This window comes from Apiotrichum porosum (assembly GCF_003942205.1).
Source record: "Apiotrichum porosum strain DSM 27194 chromosome Unknown scaffold_4, whole genome shotgun sequence".
NCBI classification, from domain to species: domain Eukaryota; kingdom Fungi; phylum Basidiomycota; class Tremellomycetes; order Trichosporonales; family Trichosporonaceae; genus Apiotrichum; species Apiotrichum porosum.
Genome location: NW_021167111.1, coordinates 24,258 through 44,561, shown reverse-complemented (window position 1 = coordinate 44,561; position 20,304 = coordinate 24,258). Strand labels below are relative to the sequence as shown.

General features: G+C 58.7%; 7 protein-coding genes across 7 annotated transcripts; 5 read left to right on the top strand and 2 right to left on the bottom strand.

Annotated features, from left to right (window-relative positions):
• Positions 1-1,449: 1,449 nt before the first annotated feature.
• On the top strand, positions 1,450-4,047 carry EHS24_006746 (uncharacterized protein; the record flags this gene model as incomplete). The annotated part of the gene is made up of 18 exons (XM_028622149.1): positions 1,450-1,647; positions 1,700-1,796; positions 1,849-1,871; positions 1,931-2,029; positions 2,079-2,120; positions 2,197-2,240; positions 2,338-2,396; positions 2,443-2,461; positions 2,506-2,833; positions 2,876-2,954; positions 2,990-3,044; positions 3,102-3,270; positions 3,328-3,345; positions 3,382-3,457; positions 3,513-3,523; positions 3,575-3,618; positions 3,683-3,796; positions 3,924-4,047. 18 exons carry the CDS (start codon positions 1,450-1,452, stop codon positions 4,045-4,047), a joined length of 1,599 nt encoding a protein of 532 aa, XP_028477041.1.
• Positions 4,048-4,305: 258 nt separating this feature from the next.
• EHS24_006745 (uncharacterized protein) lies at positions 4,306-6,929 on the bottom strand (the record flags this gene model as incomplete). The annotated part of the gene is made up of 6 exons (XM_028622148.1): positions 4,306-4,422; positions 4,506-4,633; positions 5,011-6,384; positions 6,435-6,774; positions 6,822-6,859; positions 6,914-6,929. The coding sequence occupies 6 exons, from the start codon at positions 6,927-6,929 to the stop codon at positions 4,306-4,308; spliced, it is 2,013 nt and encodes a 670-aa protein (XP_028477040.1).
• Positions 6,930-7,874: 945 nt separating this feature from the next.
• On the top strand, positions 7,875-9,622 carry QCR2 (ubiquinol-cytochrome c reductase core subunit 1; the record flags this gene model as incomplete). The annotated part of the gene is made up of 4 exons (XM_028622147.1): positions 7,875-8,087; positions 8,423-8,544; positions 8,606-9,550; positions 9,604-9,622. The coding sequence occupies 4 exons, from the start codon at positions 7,875-7,877 to the stop codon at positions 9,620-9,622; spliced, it is 1,299 nt and encodes a 432-aa protein (XP_028477039.1).
• A 311-nt stretch (positions 9,623-9,933) lies between these two features.
• Positions 9,934-12,474, top strand: EHS24_006743 (uncharacterized protein; the record flags this gene model as incomplete). Its single annotated transcript, XM_028622146.1, has 18 exons — positions 9,934-10,045; positions 10,092-10,112; positions 10,151-10,190; positions 10,235-10,301; positions 10,346-10,405; positions 10,458-10,523; positions 10,567-10,650; positions 10,704-10,780; positions 10,825-10,888; positions 10,927-10,973; positions 11,017-11,146; positions 11,185-11,334; positions 11,385-11,458; positions 11,499-11,576; positions 11,616-11,755; positions 11,795-11,853; positions 11,894-12,001; positions 12,043-12,474. The coding sequence occupies 18 exons, from the start codon at positions 9,934-9,936 to the stop codon at positions 12,472-12,474; spliced, it is 1,809 nt and encodes a 602-aa protein (XP_028477038.1).
• Positions 12,475-12,701: 227 nt separating this feature from the next.
• On the top strand, positions 12,702-15,378 carry EHS24_006742 (uncharacterized protein; the record flags this gene model as incomplete). Its single annotated transcript, XM_028622145.1, has 6 exons — positions 12,702-12,982; positions 13,046-13,071; positions 13,126-13,353; positions 13,429-13,609; positions 13,672-13,957; positions 14,008-15,378. The coding sequence occupies 6 exons, from the start codon at positions 12,702-12,704 to the stop codon at positions 15,376-15,378; spliced, it is 2,373 nt and encodes a 790-aa protein (XP_028477037.1).
• A 113-nt stretch (positions 15,379-15,491) lies between these two features.
• Positions 15,492-16,588, bottom strand: EHS24_006741 (uncharacterized protein; the record flags this gene model as incomplete). The annotated part of the gene is made up of 3 exons (XM_028622144.1): positions 15,492-15,809; positions 15,848-16,546; positions 16,586-16,588. The coding sequence occupies 3 exons, from the start codon at positions 16,586-16,588 to the stop codon at positions 15,492-15,494; spliced, it is 1,020 nt and encodes a 339-aa protein (XP_028477036.1).
• Positions 16,589-19,122: 2,534 nt separating this feature from the next.
• On the top strand, positions 19,123-20,136 carry EHS24_006740 (uncharacterized protein; the record flags this gene model as incomplete). The annotated part of the gene is made up of 9 exons (XM_028622143.1): positions 19,123-19,169; positions 19,482-19,534; positions 19,584-19,668; positions 19,740-19,773; positions 19,809-19,826; positions 19,869-19,893; positions 19,933-19,939; positions 19,988-20,043; positions 20,090-20,136. 9 exons carry the CDS (start codon positions 19,123-19,125, stop codon positions 20,134-20,136), a joined length of 372 nt encoding a protein of 123 aa, XP_028477035.1.
• Between the last annotated feature and the right edge of the window lie 168 nt (positions 20,137-20,304).

Genomic DNA, 20,304 nt, shown 5'->3' with positions numbered 1-20,304 from the left:
CACATCAACCCGTCAAGGGATATCTTGACACCGAGGTGGCACAAACTGCGCCGGACATTCTTTGGGTGGTCCTCTTCTGTGAGGTACACAACGACCATCAACACGCAGTAGTGGCTATGTAGACCGGCACAGCGGTACAATGTGGCCGTGATATTGAAGCGGCAGCTCACGATAAGCGACTTGAGCGGCAATAACGCTTCCATGAGCTAGGACTGGCGCACTGCAAGCACGGGATGATGCTACGCCTAAGGCTGTCTCATGACTGAGGATGCAATTGATCGCTGTGGTCGCCGATCGTTGCCGGACCTCAAACCGAGCGCAGGACCGAAATAACCAGGATTTCCCCAAGAACGCGCCTCGCCAGTACCATCGGTGCAGCGTTGTACCGACTCAACTGGTAACAATGTCCGCACTAGATGGCCGATTGTTGGGCACTGTTGTGGAAGTCCGTCATGTCCGAGGTTCCATCCTGTACGTCATGTTCTTGTGGAGTAAGTTCGGAAAAGAGACACACCCGGAATAAGGATCACCGGCCACCGGACTTGTCCGCCTGCATTCGGACAAGCACCTCTCCCGAGTTCAGTTCCCAAACGGTATTCAATTGGCATCTAATAAACACGAACGCAGAGCATATGGGCCCATGGGCCCAGTTGGATGTGGGCCTTGCACCCTAACTTGGCAGCCTTGGCAGCAAGAGCAAGGTCAAGACTTCGGTCCTTTTGCCGAGCGAGTTGGGATAATGATTCGCCGAGAACAGGAACAAACGCAGTGCCATCTGGTGATCTCGTGACCTCTTCATAGCACAAGATCTGGAACGTGTTGGGTGTTGGGAGTGGGATAGAGCAACTCTAGACATCCGAGGATCCGAGGCGGGCACGGAAACAGAGGAACGTTTCTGGCAATCATAGCAGTGGGTTGTAGTAGCAGCGCCCAGCCACCATTTCCGGCCGTTCCTCCGGCACATTACCTGCCATTGCTTTTCAAGGCCAGCCAGGTTTAACTGCCGTTCGCTGCAATCTGGTGTGGGCCGGCTACTTGGGCCGACCCACATGTCCCGGGGATTACGTGGGAGGCTAGAGGGATATCATTAAACCGCTCCAACAAAGTCTGGTGACAAGCCTGCCGAGCGAACGCCACCCTGGGGGTCAGGGGGTTGCGCGGGCCCCATGCGCGGCCCCGTGGAGTGCCGGCACTGCGCACTCCGTCCACAGTTGTGCCGAGGGTTATCAGTGGCGAGATGGTGGGCACGCCTCGGTGTTTTGTGTTCGACATGTACCGAGCTCCCTGTTCCCGTACGACAGCTCCCGCAGGACCAGTTGGTCATAAAGAGGTCCGAAGAACTGTCAAAAGACCCTGTCAATCCCATCACACTTGTTTTCGGCTCCAGCCTTGATCCAAACCGCTGATAACCAACCTGCCACCACGCCCACAACAACACTACAACACACAATGACGACCCTCGAGCACGAGGCGGAGAAGCACGAGGCTACCCATGTCGAGCTTGCCAAGGTCGACCACTCTGCGTCCGATGGTCTTGTCAAGTCTCGTTTCGACGAGCTGTCCATCCCTCGCACGGTGTGGGTCTTCCGCAGGGCGGTTTTCTACTCGCTTTGCGTGTACACTGGATACATGATGGAGGGATTTGAGGTAAGGTCCACTTGGCCTCCCACAGCATTTTTCAACTACTAACCCCATACAGCTTGGTGCGGGTGGCAGTGTCATCGCGAATGCAGGCTTCATTAAGCAGTTCGGAGACGGCGGTGGCGGTGGTGTTAGGGCTCTCAACCCCACCTGGGGTGCGTTATTTGTGCAACCGTTTCGAGACACGGGGCTGACCTTGTTGCTCAGTTTCCACCTGGAGTGCCTTCCTCGTATGTCATCTTATCCAACGGAATAGACAAGAGACGGACGGAATAACTCACAACTGCAGAACATTGGTCAGATGGTCACATTCACCCACATTGGCTGGGTCGCCGACAGGTTTGGCCGCAAATTCTCATTCTACATCGCTTGGCTCTGGCTCATCGTGGTATGTGGCCTTCCGGACACAATTGTGGTAGACGCAACTGACGTAGTAGGGTTGCACGCTGCTTAACACCGCCAAGTCGCCACCCGTTTGGGTGAGTATCATCGCTCTGCCGGTTTGCCGCCATTGTGGCGACCGCTTCATTGTTCTGGATATGGACTGACGTTCAGGCAATTGCTAAGCTTTGCAACGGAGCTGGTATCGGTGTGCTTCAGTGAGTTATCCGCACGTTTGATGACGGGGCGATCCGAATGTGGCACTTTGCCGATCATCCCCGCGTCACGTCCTCAAGCACACCGCTGACGGCTCAGAATCACTTGCCAGGTCTACATCATGGAGATTGTCCCGAACCGCATCCGTGGTGGCATGGGTTCGTTAATAAACTCCGAGAAGAAGAACAATGCTGACCGTGATAGTGACCTTCCAGGCTGTCTGGTACGTCCCGAGTGTTCTCGAGAAGCGGAGCTGACGTTCTACAGGTCTAACATTGGTGGCATCATTGTCTCAGTCATGATGCAGCGTCTCAACACAAACCACCCTGACAACTACCTCCTGGCTATGCGTATCCTTTGGGGCCCCATCGTTCTGATGCTTGCCTGTTGGGCGTTTATCCCCGAGTCTCCCTGGTACCACGCCAAGCGCGGCAACAAGGAGGCGGCCATGAAGTCTCTCCACCGCCTCTACGGTAACGTTGAGGGCTTCGACTTTGAGGAGGAGTACGGAATCATTGCGAGGACCCTTGAGCACGAGAAGGAGAGGCTTAACAACGCACCCAAGTTCGTCGACATCTTCAAGGGCCTTAACTTGGTGAGTATCCCCGGGTTGGTAGGCATTATCTGACAGGCGCAGAAACGCACCCTCATCGTCATGCTTCTCTCTGCGGCTCAGCAACTTGCGGGACTGGCCATCATCAGCACCTACTCTACCTGTAAGTGGCAAAACCCTTCCAGCTGCTGATTACAGACTTCTTCTCCCTCGCCGGTCTCCAGGACCCCTTCCTCGGCAGTGTTATTCTCTCGTGAGTGCCAACACAGTGGTCATCGGATCGTTGGAGTGTTCCTGATCGCCATCCCAGTTGCTGCAACCTGATCGCCGTCATTGCTTGGTCCATTGCCTCAGACGCAATCGGTCGCCGCTGGATCATCAACGTTTGCCAGACATTCTGTGTCTTGATCCTGTTCACCGTTGGCGGCCTCTGGTGGACCGGCGCCACCAGCGGCAACGCCGCGGCTGGTACAGCTCTTGTGAGTCTTAATGGAGAGATCGGCGATTTATCGGGCATTTTCACTGACGCCGATCAGTTGGTTATTTGCTGTCTCGTAAGTCACCGACACCTTCTTCTGCTCACTGTCTAGTGGACGATGGCCTTCCAGGTCGTTGGAATGAGTTATTATCTGTATTCGGCGGAGATCCCCAACGCGCAGCTGAGGAGTGAGTGATGTCTACGGCTTCTATCGCTTCTGAACGGCCCGCTGACCCTCCTCAGTCAAGACTGGTGTACGTCCGATCCGAACCTGCCATATGAACCCTTCTGACTCCTAATTACAGCCCGTCTGCTTCCTGGTTAACAGTATTTTCGGTATTGCCACCTGGTAAGTGTTCCATAAGCGTATAGAACACTCGTGACAACCTGAAGAAGGATGCTTATGCCTTCAGCTACGCCACCCCTCCCATGCTCTTGGCCATGTCGCTCAAGACCGGCTTCGTCTTCGGCGCCTTCTCGTTCCCCATCTGTATTCTCATGTGGCTCTACCTCCCGGAGACCAAGGGGTAAGTCTTATTGCGTGACAGCCAGCGAGGGAGGAAGTGGACATGGGGAGGAACCTAGGAGAGGAACCACACCGCTCCCTTCCTCGCAACACATCCGCACGAAAGTCCTGCCGCTGACACCTTTTAGCCGCTCTGCTGCCGAGATCGACGAGCTTTACGAGAGGAAGATCCCCGCGTGGAGGTGGTCCAAGACCGTCACCGAGGCCGAGGAGACCATGCACGCCGCGGCTCAGTCGAGGGCCGTCCAGTAGGTTGTTGTTGGAGCGAGGGAGGATGATGGGATCGGCGCCACATGGGATGTGTGGTTGTACAAAGACCGATTACGTAAAACATTTTCGTATGTGGCGGGAGTACGAGGTCGTGGATGAAGATCAGTTGTGAACAGTGAATGCACTTTGCTTGCGAGCGGACAGCAGACTGTGGAAGGATCTCTGTGACATGAAGTGTACAAAATGGGGGCCATTCATGGTTCACGAGGATTTTCATATCCTGATATCCTTGCCATGACTCTAGTCCTCCGACTGGAAGCGCTTGACGAGGTCGGCAACATCCTTCTCCATCTGCTCGTCCTTCTTCTCCTTCTCGCGAAGATCATCGAGCACTTTATGGTACGGGTCTTGAGCTCCCTGAACTCGGAGATGCCAGCCTTGACCTTCTCTAGTCCCTTGTTGTCAGCTTCAGTGCAAGGTCTGCAAAGGGTTGCGCTCACAACCTCGGTGCTCCAAGGAAGGTGTTCGTCGCTGTTGCCACCCTCTCCGCTCTCGGCGTTGGACTCGGGAGGGGTGACGGGCACGAGACTTGTTGGAGAAGGGTGGGGCGAGCCTCCTTCCTGAGGCGCTCCACACGTGGCTCTCAGCGTCCTCCTCGCTTTCAGTGCCCTCGGACTAGGCTGCGACGCTCTCGCCACGGCCACATCGCTCGTCGGTGTATCACAAAGTCACCAATAATGGGCTACATAGCGACTGCTTTCCATTCACGGGTGTACTCTCTGCACAGTGAAACGTGTGCATGAGTTGCCGAGGGACATGTGCAATCCCAGTTGATTTGCGCGCAACTTGGCTCACATCCACCTCATTTCAACATTGGTAGCCGTCCTCCGCACCTGCGCTCTTCACAATTGGTATGTACATTGCCTGTTACATAGAAAAAGTCCCACTATCATGCACCCTCTCGCTCCAGCAGCGCTGTCTCTGCCTCAAACACCGCCGCCTCACACCTCCCCAACGCTTCTTCTGCCTTTTGGGCCGCCGCCTCGGTCGCATTCGCAGCGTCGCCCAGGACATTGACGAGGGCTGTCCAGCGCACGCTGGCAATCACAGGGTCGTAGCTGAGCGACCTGTCGACATACTTGCCCTTGAGGATTTCACCACTGAACCCCAACTCGTGCACGCTCAGCATGGCCGCCTGGAGTGCGTCGTACGCGCCGCGGGCCTCGGCGCTGTATCCCGCTGCTTTGGCGGCGTGGACGCGGGCATTGTCAGCCGCGGCACGGGCGGCGGTGACGACTGTGCGTAGGCGCGGCACTTTGACGGCGTTGAAGAGGCGCACACGGACGCCGAACCCGACGGGATGGTCGATGGCCCACGGCGGCCATGGTCCGCTGGGACACTGCGAGTTGGCGACCATGGCACATTGAAGTTCGCCTGCCACGAGCTGGGCAGACTGGGCGGCCGCCTCAGTGTCCTTTGCCACTGACCATGCGCTCGTGACGATAATATCAAAGACGCGGTCCAGGCCCGGGTCGTTGCCGTACCGCTCCATGGCGAGCTGGAGCCACTCGTTCACGTCCTCGGGCCGTGGCCCAGCACCTTCTTCGCCGAGAAAGGCAGTGCGCAGCGCCCACAGAGTCTCGAGAGTGATGCCATCGGGCTCAAACTCGATGATTTGCCGCAGACGGTGGTACTTGCGTCCAGCCGTGACGGCGTTCGCGAGCTCGGCGCGACCGTGCTCGAGGAAGATGTCGTGCAGCTGTTTCTCGCCGAGGCTGAGGTGGTTGTTTCCTGCCTTGAAGCGTGGCCAGTCGAGGAGACACCACGGAGCAACAAACGCCTCGTCTAGCGGGGCAGTTGAGGCGTACTCCCAGTCAATCAGCGCCGCCAGGGACCCGTCGTTCCGTAGCAAGAGGTTGCCTAGGTGGTCGTCGCAATGTTTGAGGTACGAAGGACCGCTTTGGGCCATTTCGGGGCATTGGGCGATCAACGCCAACATCTCCAGGGAGATGAGGTAGGTGAAGACGCGGTCTGGCATTGGTTCGGTGCTCGTCTCCAAAAGCTGGATATAGCAGCTGATCCGGGTCGAGTAGGCGTCGCCACTGGTGGCAAAGGGCCCGAATCGGATAAGGCCGGTGCTCCAGATGTCGACTGAGAACGCGAGTACAGAAGTGTCCGACACGGGGACACCTTCTTGCGCACCCTCGCCTTGACGCGGGTACAGGCTGCCAATGGCTGGGAATGGTCGCTTGGCCACTTGGAGGAGGTAGTCGGCAATGTCGTGGATCGCCTTGGTTGTCTGACGCCCTGTCCCAGAGAGAACAATCTTTGGGCACGACGCGTTGTCGACGCGCTCCACGAAAAAGTACTCGATGGCGTCTTTGCCATCAGTCAGCATTTTATAGTTGCCATCACTACCTTGCACTCACCTGGTTGTTCCGGCATCCACACGTCGGGGACGTACTTTGGCGCAATCTCCTTCATCATCTTCATCGTCGTGTATTCGCTGTGCATGACGAGGCGCATCTCGTCGCGCGAGCAGAGGCCGTGCTGGAGGCGGACACGAGCGTACCAGGTAACGCCGTCATCAAACTCAACGGGGATGTGCAGGTTGCATCCCCCCATAGTGTCCCTCAGTTCGTCGAGATAGTCGGTCTTGAACCCCGAAAGCATGGGCAGACGGATGGAGCATGACTGGGCCGAGGGGCGAAGTCGAAGAGCGGCGGTGGCGATAGGTGACTCGCCGATACGAGCTATCAGCCCAAAGAGCTTCAGAGGGTCAGCGCTGCTGCTATAGAGTTGGCGGAGAGGCGCACCTGATGGTGGTCGCTACAAGTCTTGCCTACGAGCTTGTCTGGCTTTTGCCGTGTCAGTGTGAAGAGCTGCACGAGCGACGGCATAAGCTCACAGAACGGTGAAGACATGGGTGCCATTCTGTTGTCGAGTGGGCCTCACACAGGCGTCGACCACACGCCACCCGTAACCCGTTGTCGAGAGCCTCTGCGGAGCAGCCATCAATGGTGCACGTCATTGAGCGGGTCATTGTGATATGTGAGGGTGAATGTGGATGGATAGGGGCAAAGTAGAGGTCATCCCGAGTTGTCGTCGAGAGGACTGGGTCGCGCCATCAGTGGGGACCTGTGACCTCGCCGGTGCGAAGCCGCAGAACAGGCGCCTCGTCCGTGTCTGGCCTTCTGATAGTGATTGTTTGCCGGGTCATTTGATCGCCGGGGACCTATATGAATGTGCGCATGTGTATTGTCTTGGAGAGCTCGCAAGAGCAAAGGGTTTGAGCGCTGAACGTGGGAGATGTGGCATGCAGGGGGAGGCAAGTGGTCTGGAGGTTGCTGCTAACGGGCTGATGTGCTTGAAGCAAGCAAGGTGCAAGGGGAGGACCGTGAAAGAAGCACAGGCGACATGATGTTTCAGTTGAGTGAGTGTGTGATCCGTCCATGTGGGTGTGCAGGGCGGGGGCGGTCCAGAACGGTACCGACAGAGTTTGTCCTTGCAGTGAATGGAGACAGGACACGCCTTGGGCCTTGTACGCGTGCATGCCGAGAGTATGCATGGAGGGTGTGTATGCAGAAGAGCAAAGCGTAAACAAGCCTCCAGCAAACACCCCATGAGCCACCGCCAGTGCCACGCGACGGGGTTATCACTGCGTTGGACGATAACGCCGGCTGTCCGTGTCTGCCCGGCTCTGTGTCGAGCCAACCACTGTGCAGCGGTTGCAGGCTGGGCGGGCGCGCGGGGGGACGGCGCTGCACTGGTGGTTGGGTGTCCCTCGTCGTTCCGTCGTGCGGCCAAGCTGCTCATTCCAAACGCTCAGCTCACACCTCTCTCACTCCACTCCCCTCTCCCCACCCCCCATGTCTCTCCTCCGCCTCCCCCGCGCCGTCCCGGCCCTCCGCAGGTCGTACGCTACTGCCGCCAACGTCGCCGAGGCCGCTGGCGTCAAGGTCGTGGGCATTGAAAACGGCTCGCGTCCCTCGACCACTTCGGTCACCGTCGCTATCCGCGCCGGCTCGCGTTACGAGACCACCCCCGGTGTCGCCAACGTCCTCAAGAACTTTGCGTTCAAGGTGCGTCCATCGCGGCCGTCGGCAGCAGAACACCGAGCTTGCAAAGAGCTCGAAACAAGCTCTCCGGACATTTGCGGAGCTCGTGGAAACGTTGGAGTTGGCAACTTGCGCGCACGCGGGAGAGCGTTGCGAATGTGCGCAATTGGCTCTGGCAGCAGCGGCCTTGCCATGGGTCGAGTGCACGCTGGCCATTGCATTGGCAGGCCCAAAACACCGTTGTTTGTGCCAGCTACAACGTCATTTGTGTTGCCCAACAGCTCCCTCCATCGCAACTTCACTCCGTCGTGCCGAGATCGCATTTGCTCTTTACGGGACCATTGAGCTGACCCTCACAGTCGACTGCCGCTGGCTCGCCCCTCCGCACCGTCCGTGAGACTGAGCTCTACGGTGGTGTCCTCTCGACTGCCGTCTCGCGCGAGCACATCTTCCTGACCGCCGAGTTCCTCCGTGGTGACGAGTGAGTATTGGCCGTTCGAAGCAGTGAATCTTGAAGAGCGCCACATTGACTCCTCGCCCAGGGCTCACTTCCTCCCCCTCCTTGCCTCGGTCCTCTCGTCGACCCAGTTCCTTGCCCACGAGTACTCGGAGCTGGTCCTCCCCACCGTCCAGGGTGAGGCTCTTGCCGCTGCCGCCGACCCCGTCGCTGCCGCCATCGACACTGCCCACCAGGTCGCTTTCCGCCGTGGTCTCGGCAACTCTATCTACGCTGAGCCTACCTCGCCCGTGACTCTTGACGCCGTTAAGCAGTACGCCAAGGCCGCGTTCGCAAAGTCGAACATTGCTGTCATTGGCCAGGGTATCTCGACCGAGGCTCTTGCCGCCGCCGTCGAGTCGACCTTCGGTGGTGAGGGTGCCGGTGCTTCGTCGCTTGCTACCCCCGCCTCGCAGTACTTCGGTGGTGAGGCTCGCATTGCCTTTGACTCGCACGCCAACCCTACCGCTCAGCCCACTCTGGTGATCGCCTACGGTGCCGCTGGTGCCGCTACCCCCGAGCTCTCGGTCCTTCCCCACCTCCTCGGCGGCGAGTCGTCGCTCAAGTGGGCTCCCGGCACCTCGCCCCTTGCCCAGGCCGCTGCCAAGATCCCCGGCGCTTCGGTCCGCTCGTTCCTTACTGGCTACACCGACGCTTCGCTCTTCGGCGTCGTCGTCTCGGCCCCCACCGCCGAGGCCGTCCGCTCGCTGGCTACTGAGGTCGCTGCCGCCATCAAGGGCGCTGCCGCTGGTGTCAAGGACGACGAGCTCAAGCGCGCCGTCGCCAAGGCCAAGTTCGCCGAGGCTACCAAGCTTGAGACTGCCGACTCGCTCGTCGCCGCCGTCACCCCTGCCGTCTTTGGCAACGCCACCCTCGACGTCGCTTCGTTCGACGCCCTCTCGGCCGCCGCCGTCACCAAGGCCGCGTCGACCCTCTTCTCGGCTAAGCCAACAGTCGTTGCCGTTGGCAACACCCACGTCCTTCCCTACGCGTGAGTTTTGACATTAATGTTGACTGTTTAGCAGCATTTACTGACCGCCTCAGCGACGAACTTGGCCTTTAAAAAGGGAGAAAAAGCTGCGCGGTAAATAGAGGCAAATAGGTCTAACCACCACCCCAACCCTCCGGTCAATGCACAGTCTGGAACGGATTATATGAAGTGTGCGAGAACGTCATGAGAGACGAGTTGCAGGAATAGTTGCAAAAAGAGCAGTTGGGATTGGATGGACGGGGTCAGTCGGTCGACCGTGAGAATGCTGGGTCACGTGATATGAGAAGTGACTGGACCTCTTGTGTTGTTTCAAAAGCAATGTCGTCACAAGGCTGAACATTGCAACCTACTACCACCAACATTTCCATGTACCGAACGGCCAGATGGCCGCCAATCCCAAGGCCGATGCGATGACGGAGGAGGAGCGTTGTGCGGTGGAGAAGCGACAGCGCGACTTTGAGCGCTCTCTCGCCGGTGCAAGCGTTGGCAAAGCTGGTGCGTACAACTTGACACCGAACAAGTGTAAAGCTGACTCTTGTAGGCCTCGCCCTTGACCAGTCTGGTGTGTTCAATGCACGGGTTTGGATCTGACGATGGCAGAGATCAACCGTCGAATTGCAGAAGCTTCCAAGGACTCTAAGTGGGTAAAGCATGTACAGTAACCCGTCCGCGCTGACCCAACAGGTTCTTCAAGCACCAGCAGCGCAAGGATGCCGAGCTCAACGAGAAGATCGAGTGGTTCCAGGCCAAGGTAAGCTCTCTTCCATACATTACATAGTTAGCTAACAGCGTCAGCGCGACTCTCTTCTTGCCGCATCCGACATCCTTAAGCTTGAGGCCGACGCCGACAAGATCGTGAGTGTACCTTGGCAATCAGTCGGACTTCAGCCACTCGCTAAGCGTCTAGCTCGTTGAAGTCGAAGCCAAGCGTGACTTGTCACAGACCATCGTTCACGTCGACATGGACATGTTTGTGAGTATATTCCTGTGTGCATGCCCCTGTGCTGAACATTCAGTACGCCGCCGTAGAAATCCAGCGTGATCCAACGCTCAAGGGCAAGGCGTTTGGTGTGGGTGGCGGCGTGCTGTGTACGGCTTCTGTGAGTCATTGCTGGGAAGGCTGTTGGGGACGTGGCACTTATTAATTCAACAGTACGAAGCGCGCAAATATGGTTGTCGGTCGGGCATGGCTGGCTTTGTTGCGCGCAAACTCTGCCCACATATCATCATGTGAGCTGAGTGGGTTCCTGCACGGTGCAAGCTGACATTGCCAGCACTGATCTCCACTTTGACCTATACGGCGCTGCATCTAAGAAGGTCCGAGACGTCCTTCAACAGGTTAGCTGGAGATCGCCTCCACGTAAGCTAACGGGCAGTACGATGAAAACCTCGCAATGGCAGGCTTGGACGAAGGATACCTCAAGTGAGCTTGCTATGATTTGTCCGTGACGTAGCTGACTATCCAGTATCACACCGTATATGTCATCGCACAACCTGACAGCCATGGAGGTCGTCGAGCATCTCCGTGCGGAAGTCGAGGCCAACACGGGTCTCACCATCTCTGCGGGCATTGCTCCCAACCGCATGCTTGCGAAGGTGCGTCAGGTGTGCACGGACGCAACCTAACCCGTCAGATCTGTTCAGACAAGAACAAGCCCAATGGCGTGTTCGAGCTCGATTTCAGTCGCGACGCTATCACAGCCTTTATGCGCGAGTTGCCAGTCAGGAAGATTCCAGGATTCGGCCGCGTCACTGAGCGATGCCTCGAGGGGTTGGGCGTCGAGGTAGGTTCAGACGGTAGTCTGGCGTTTACTGAAGCTCACCCACCGTGCAGGTGTGTGGAGACATTTACACTCGCCGTGCCGAGCTCCTTCTCATGGACCACTGGTTCACGTTCCGCGGGCTCTGGTAGGTTTGCCGTCCTGCTGCAACGGGCTGACCCGGCAAGCAAAGCGTACCTTGGCATTGCCGACAACACTGTCGAGCCTGGAAAGCGCGAGAACCGCAAGAGCGTTGGGGTGGAGAGGTGGGTTGCTTGCATAGAGCCGTGTATCTAATTCGCCAGAACCTTTCGCGAGAAGAGCAACAACGACGAGATTCTTGGAGAGCTGGAGAGCATCGCCGAAGAGCTTGAGGGTGACCTCGAGCGCTTAAAGTACTCTGGACGTACCGTGACAGTCAAGTTCAAGCTGCACACGTTTGAAAGTGGGTCTGAGCGGTTGGTAGCCTGGGCTAACCCAGTAGGCAAGTCCCGCGCGCACTCGGTCACCAAGTTTATCAACTCCAAGGATGACATTCTTCCCGTGAGCTCAGTGTCGTAGTAGCACTGGACTGACGCTTCAGATTGCCCTCGAACTTATGCGTAAAGAGTTTCCTGTGCGCATTCGCCTGCTAGGCATTCGCATGTCCACCCTCAAAGACCTCACCGTTCCAGAAAAGGGAATCAAACAGGTGAGCTGGCAGCCCGTCGTTGGTCTACAACTCACCCGCAGTTCTTTGGCTCCACCTCTGCTACCCCTGCTGCCTCTAGCTCCACCACTGAGGCTATCGATGTCACCCAGTTGGACGATGACGACGATGACGTCGAGCTCCTCAAGCGCAAGCCAGGTGGCAGCGACGAGCGCAGCCCCAGTGTCGAGCTGGACCCAAGCCCAAGCATGGTCGCAGGTCCTGTCTGTCCCATCTGCAGTCGCACTCTTGACGCTGGGACGTCCAACGTTGAGCTCAACGAGCACATTGACCTGTGCCTCAACCACGATGCGTTCGGCGACGAGTTCGGGGTTAGCTTGTCACCACCCAAGAAAAGGCCCGCGGGCAGTGTCGGCACGGACGTCGGCGACCGTGGTGGCAAGAAGAAGCGTCGTGGGGGCAAGACGCAGTCGAGTGGGAGTGTGTTGGACTGGCTCAAGCGCAGCCAACAGTAATGACCATGTACCTATACTACCATGCATTGTGTGTATACCACTCGCAGCTCGATGGATGACTAGACGTTGCGTCACCTGGGCACGGGCTGGAGGTCCGGCGCCACAGTCGATCAGGCGTCAACAAATCTACTCCCGTAACCTAGGCCAGATATGCACTTCGAGACGCGTCGCGTTTGCTCCACATTGTCGTTTCTCCATTCCCCCATTCCATGACCTCGTCCTCCCCCATGACCGCCACGTCGCACAGCGCCGCGAGCGAGCTCCCGGCTCTGACGAATGGCACGACTGCCCAGTCCTCCCCATCTCCGCTGTCACGGTCGCCATCCCTCACACCTCCCCCACCCGCCTCAAAGGGCCCCACTCCGACCACCACCAAAGCTGCAACCAAGCGCAAATCTGAAGCAGCGGCAAACAACATCTCAACACCCAAGGCCAAGAAGAGCAAGAAGGACCAGGCCGAGGCGCCTGCTACGGAGGAGAAGCCCGAGAAGGGCACATACTGTCATCAGTGGGTTGCGGATGGATAGCATAGCCCAAGGGAACAGGGAAGGTGACTGACCAAGTGGTACAGGTGTCGAACCAAATGCGAGCCTGAAGGTATGTGCCCATCCACGAGACCGTTGGACGCCTTGCTGACTGTCCGTCCCCCAGGTGTGATCCGGTGCACCCGCTTGCGCAAGTACACCAAGGCGACGCCGGCGCGCGCGTGCAACTTGGCGTGGTGCGAGCGCGACCTCGAGAAGCGCTACGAGATTGACCCCGATGCGATCCGGGCACGCGGGCAGAACGTCTCTGCCGCAGAGCTGGAAAAGCACGATGCCGACAAGGAATACGTGTTTTCCTGCCCGTGCTGTGAGGACGAGTGCCAAAACTCGACTTGTGAGTGTGGCGCTGTGATGGACCTGGATGTGTGCGTATGGAAGGGGTGGTGACTGACGTGCGTGTGTGTGTTAGGTCGCAAGAAGAAAGGACTCGGGCCTCTTGGAGATATCGTCAAGCTTGCGATACAGGCGGGCTGTACGCCTCTTGAGATTGTGCAGCAGACCGACGCGGGGACCCTGCCCAACGGCAAGAGCCGAGGCGCCGACGACGACGAGAGCGAGTTGAGCGACCTTGACGCCCACCAAAGCCCAAGGTGACACCAAAGAAGGGCGCTGCTGCGACGAAGAAGGCCACACCCAAGGCTGCAGCAGCGAGCAAGGACGCAAAGACGGGCAAGGGCAAGGCCAAGCCTTCTGCAAAGGATGCAAAGGGAAAGGGCAAGGCCGCGGCGACCGGCAAGGACGCAAAGACCAAGGCGGCCACCGCAAAGGACACAAAGACAAAGGCCAAGGACGCAAAGGCCAAGGAGAAAGAGAAGGAAGACAAGGCAAAGGCAAAGGCTAAGGCTATCGCCGAATGGGTGGAGCCTCCCGTGGCGCCTCCCTTCTTCAACCCCGTGGACACGCGTATGAACTGCGACGAGGTCGAGCAACGACTCTATGTGAGTGTGGCAGTGTTTGTGTGTCGACACGGACTGACTCTCCTCCCCAGGTCCGCGAGTTCATGAATCGTTTCCGCGTCCTTCTCAACCTGCCCGACCGCGCCCTCGGACCTCTGGACAACTTTGACCAGGCTCTGACCGAAGCCAGTGTCCGCACACTGGCTGGTGCACTGCTTGATCTCATCATTGCGGACGGCGGAGCCAGTCACGGTATTGACTTCACTGTCATCGAGTCTGTCGAGGAAAAGCGCGAGGAGCTGCGGTCCGCATACGCCGACTTGGGCCGTTTTGCGCAAATCTTCCGTGAGGTTGCCGACTGGCTCGACTTGGAGATGCCCCCGGCTGTCGACACGACACGCGAGCGCAACTCCCGCGCTGTGCGTGCCCTCTTGGAACTTGGCGTCGACGAGCCTACACCTTCGTGGGCGATCGACTCTGGTCCTTCGCGCCGCGGCGCCAGCCGTATCCCCCAGCCTAGCGAGGTTATCCGCATGCTCATGGCGCTGATCGACTTTGTGATCCACCTCGAGGCTGTGCGACAGCACATGGACCCAGCAGTGTTCAACGCGTACGGCGACGAGCTGCGCAAGAACGTTCAGTTCAACAAGGAAGAAAACGCGCGCTGGGAGGCAGAGAAGAAGAGTCTCATGGCCGCGCGCGTCCGCTGCAAGACTGCCGAACAGACAAAGGCCAACAAGGTCAAGTTTGACGACGCACAACACCAGCACAACATGCGCATGCGCGAGGCCTACATCATCGTCAACACTGTCCAGCAACGCAAGGTGATGCGCTTTGCGCCGCTGGGAACCGATTCGGACGGCCGTGTATACTATGCCCTCACGCCGCGCCTCATCCATGAAGAACGCTACCGCCCTTCCGGCTGGACAAAGGGTGTCATGGTCTGGGGTCCCTCCATTGAGGGCCAGGACAGCCCCGACGGTCTGCCATGGCAGGTCGAGCGGTGGATGTATTTCAACACTGCCGACGACACACGCCAGCTCGGTCTCTGGCTCGCGTATATGAACCGCAAGCAGGTGAAGGACATGGAAAAGGCGGCGGCGGCGGGCAATGGCGACGTTAACGGAGTGCCAAAGACACCAAAGGGCAAAGCAAACGGCGTCAAGGCCAACGGTACGCCAGCGGTCAACGGTACCGCTTTGGATTCGCGGCCAGTCTCCCGCCGCACCTCGACTTTTGAAGGCAAGGTCAAGGCCAAGGACGAGCAAGACGACGACGACAACTCGGACACTGAGAGCGAGCTGTCCTCGGCACCTAGTACCCGCGACGACCTGCTTGCCCTCCTCGACCCGCCGGGATACACGCCCTCGATCGAGGCCGTCAAGGATCAGTATTCGCTCGTCATGGGCGTGCAGCAGGTGGCTGGCATGCTCGAGGTGCTCGAGTGGAGGGGCATTAGGTAGATATGTGAGTTCATTTGTACTTTGCTGAGGATGTATATGGACAGTTTACATGTGGGTGCGGGTTGGCTACAAACAGACTACTACACACGAGTGCGCTCCTCCTCTCTTCTCTCTTATGGGTCTTTGCCCTTCTTCAGCTGCTCCACCTCGTTCTCGAGCTCCCTGATGCGGTCCTGGAGGTTCCGAATCGTGACGCGCATGCTCTTCTTCATCGCCTCGGCAGCGCGCACGAGGCGGTCCTGGCGGGCGAGGTGCTCGCCCAGTCCCTCGAGCGCCAAGTTGACAGGCCCGAGCGCCGGGTGTGCTGTTGGCCTCGATGTTCCGTCGGCAGGCGTTGGGGGCACGACAGCAGACATGGTGGTGGAAGCAGTGCCGGGAGTCCTGGGAACGGCGGTCGTGGCCGTGGGCGTGTCTTCTAAGAACGGGTTTGCCTGTGCGTCAGTTGAGCAACACGTAGACATCGACTCACCGAGCGTGGCCGAGTAGGAGTCTGATCGCCCACAGTGTCAACAACACCACTTGGTCCTCCCTCCTGGCCACTTCCAGCTGCCGCCTGGTCCTCCTCCTCCCGCTTGCGCTTGCCAGCGGCGGCCGCAGCGAGGCGGTCCGCCAGCCGTCCTGCCGGCGTCGACTTGGCCGGAACAGCCACGGGCGCGGGGTGGTTCTCCCTCTCGCGCGTGCGGTCGCGGTGTGCAGTGTGTTCCGTTGCATCGCGCTCGAGCGCAGGCGTGTCCAGGCTTCCCCAGTCAATATCCTCTGAGCCGTCAGAGAAGACGTCGACGGGGTCGGCGGACGAACCCGAGTCGGATGGTTTCGTAGAGGCCGCAGCAGGAGCCGCGGGATCGGGTTTGGTAGGGGTGAACCATGGGGAGATGCGGGGTTTCTTGGGTGTGCGGTGCTGAGCGCCTTCAGCAGCGGTAGGAGTGGGTTTGGAGGGCGATTGGGCAAGTGTCTGGCCACTGCCCCCTGCACTGCTGCCGAGGACCTGTCCACCGCCTAGGGTGCGTCCCTTGACTGGAGAAGCTACAGCGCCGGGCACCTCATCCTCCCACTTGAAGAACTTGCAGCGCTGGGGGTCGTCCCGGCCAAGGGGGCACGTGTAGAACCAGCGACCGGGATTCTTGGTGTGTGGGCCGGCTTGGAGGCGTGTTGCCTTGCGGCTATGGCCCTAGACAATGTTAGCAAACGAGAGACGCGAGTGGACGACCATGGGGTCACAGTCGGGGGCGAGAGAAGAGCTCACAGTGCATTTTACGTCTACGTCTTGATCACCTGTGCGTGTCTGTGTCTGTGTGCGCGTCGGGGCCGCGCGGGTGTAGGACATCGCTCTGCAGAGGCGACAGAGGTGGCAGAAGTGGACGGTTGAGAGAAGGAACACGGAGATGATTCTGACACTGTACCACCGTCATCTAGTGGCGAATTCAGGGCGTCGCAGCTGGCTGGCTGGCTGGCATGGCATCCACGTGGCTATTTGATCCCGCTTTACTGCGTTGGCGTTGTTGACACACCCCTTTGCTTTCGCTCTCATTTCCTCGTTCTCCTCATCGCCCGCTCGCTCAAGGTGCCCCCCGTGCTCAAGATTGCAGCACCGTGGGGCGTATAGCGTAGCATACATTGACCAACAGCACCCATCACACAGTTTTTCAAGTGTCTCTCACCCAGACTACTTGGACGCTACCCCGACGTTGATTTCTTGCCACGCCCCAAAACGGCGCTCGTCGGCAATGGGCGACAGGTCGGGTGTGATGGTTGTGCGCAAGGCGTGAGAGAGAGGAAAGCAGAGGCCGGCCGATGGGCTTGTCTCGAGCTGTCCGGCCGCTGCACCCTCTCGCTTACGAACAGCTTTTTTTTTGGACGGTCATGTAGCTTTTTGTGCCACTGGGGTTGATCCAAGTGATTTACGCGAACCGAGACTCGAGACGAGAGCCACCTCCACGGCATCAACATACCAATCACGTTGCGGCCGCTTCGGCACAATGCTCAAGTTGACGTCGCCACGATACTTAATCGCTGCCACGCTGATGCCCCGAAAGCCCGTCTCGCAGCCTCGGTTTTGACGTCAGTGGGGCTTTGTGTCGCACTTCTCACCCTTCACGCCTCTTGCCCAACATGATCACCTTTCAAATCCGTGAGCGTTCCCTACGACAGGTGGCACACGTGGATTTCTCGCTCGCACTCTCACCTCTGATCCTGATACTTGTGTCGCGGCAACCCGATGTTGCGACCCACCAGCCCGACTGATCTTCAGAAGCAACGATGCGACGGACGTGAAAGCCTCAGCAGCGCTCAACAGACGAGGGGGCGGAACCACCACAACATGGCTGTCGCGACGCGCTCATCCTCAAAATTGCCCCATGTGTCTGACCAACATGTGCCATCTGCTGCCTTGTTCTCCCTCCTACAGGCTACGAGTTGACGGTCGGCGCTCCAACCTTGAGCTCGATCCTCTCTACGTTGCTTCGCGGTGATACCTCCTCTTGCTATGCGATCACCGCCCTTTTCCTCTTGTGCGCTGTCGCTCTCGGCGCCCATGATCCCATGACGCCCCCCTATGGATGAATGCTTCTTTTCCACCTCGGTGGTCACCCATTCCAGCGCCCATTGATGTACAGAAGCAACCCTCGACGTGCGCCCGACGACGACCCCCCGCGCGCACCCCTGTCGTTTCTCTACTCGCACACCCACGCTCACAGTACCAACGCCGGTGCACCACCACCTGTCGACGCTATTGTCTTTGCTGTACCCGGGGCCTTGGTAGTGACGGGCAGATCTGGCCCCTCCTCTCGGCCCACTCCAGGCCGCTGCTGCCGCCGCCGAACGCACGGCCGCGAGGCTGTACGGTACGAGACTGTTCACAGACCTTCCACTCCTGGTTCATAAGCGGTGGGGTCGTTGCATCGTTTTCTCTTGCCGAGGTGACATACCACTTCTATCTCGTGTCGTTCCTTCTCCTGATTACATCTTGCCTGTCGCAGGTCAAGTGTTCTTCGTGTGCGCCATCCTGTCGCGACTACTCGCCCTCCAACGCCCACCACGCAACAGCTACCTGCGCCACATCTGGTCGAAGTCCAGTCCAGCCAGTTCCTTCGTCTTCGCCACTCCCAAGCGACCCGGCACCAGAGGACGTGCCCGCTGGTGGCGGCCTTGCACGCCGCCGCCGGTATACACTTGTGTTCTCTCTGGCCGAGCCTGGCCACATACCTGCGGCGTCCACGCTGCTATAAGGCGCAAGCGCCAGAACAGCACTAGAAATGATGTCGGGATCAGAGTAAGTGTTCCGCAGGTCCGATATGTTCTTTTGCCTCAACGCCCTCCCGACGCGTCCGCCAGCCTTCTTCTGTCGCGCCCATATGAGATCCCTTCGCCGTCGCCGCCCCGTCCCTCGCCGGACATGCTTCTTCATCGCTCGAACCGCGCCCCCTACGTACAGCGCAGGCCCGCTTCCGACCCCGCGCGACGCACACGACATGTGTATCACAACTCTCACGACCAGCCCCACCTCTCCGGCCAACCTCACCGGCTATCTCCCCATCGCACTCTTACTCCGTCTCATCTAACTCGAGCCTCGTTGGACTCTCCACCCTTTTCCCATCTCATCCCATCTCTAGTCCATCGCCACAATCTCGTACCACAACCCAACCCCCGCTCACTTAGACCAGTTACTTTTCATACTACAACACCCCATCCCCCTCCCCCTCTCCCTCACCTTCACCAACCCCTCCCTACGTCTCTCGAGCGGCAGACATGGCTCACCTCGCACACGCCGATGAGCGCTGGGACATTTACTACCAGTACGTCTGCCCTGTTTTGTATCCTATCCACCACGTTGCGAGCCAGGCAACTGCATGCTGCGGGTGGGCACCCAACGCATGTCGTACGGCGTGCTGTGGGATGGCGGTTGTAGAGATCCACGCGCCATACGGTGTGCACACTGTGCCAAACGCCACAGGCCACTTGCCACAGGCAGGCCAAAAGGCCACAGATCTCGTTTTGAAGCCTTCTGGCACGAGGCTCCGAGAGGCACTTGCGCGATCTTGGGGTTGACGGCGGGTCAGAAATTCGGACAAGAGAGCGAGACGAGGCTGACTGCGGTCCCTGTGTAGCCAGTACCTCCTCCACTCGTCAATGCACAGAGAGTGCATCTGGATGAACGGCAGTGAGTGTAACAGTGGAGCTGGCGAGCTGGCGCTAAACCAACTCTGCAGCATGGTGGTTCCCCGACGTCGGCCGGCGCAACGACACGATGCACCTGTTCCTCGCGTCTCGAAATGGCCAGGGCGGCGTTATCGAGTGAGTAGTGTTGTAAAGTTGCAGTTGCACAGCGGCAGCCGTGTCAGGACCACTTGGCTAACATGGAACAGAGACATGAAGGCAAGTACGGCCGGTTGGCGGCGCGTGTGGACCTCAGAGGGTGTTGCTGACGGCGGCAGTACTACGACTTCTATCTCGTATGGCAGCTGTGCGCTTTTTATCCGAGCTGACAACCACAGCCCAACGGCCAGCGTATCGAAGACAGTGAGTGTTTCAACTCTGACCCGTGAGCTAACACAACAGTGTGCTGGTACGTAACGGTCGCGACACCTCCTCCCCGCGTTGTCTCACACCACAGGCGTTATGTCGGTACCGACAAACCCGAGCTCGAGTGGCTAGAGGACTACATTGCGTGTGAGTAGAGCGTCCCACGAACATGGAAGCTGCCGGGCCGGCCCAGCTTCCGGGGCGTGGCCTGGAGAAGACCGAGAAGGTTCAGAGGTCTAGAAGGGCGCAGTGAGAGAACGTTGACAAACCCGTGTCGGGTTGGTAAAGCGTAGTGTGGCAGAGTGGCGGGAAGGGTCGCGCGATGATCATCATCGCGCGCAGCGATTGGCGTGGCGGGTGTGCGCGTCGTCTCAGCAAGTAACTGACATGCAAAGACAACCTCAACTT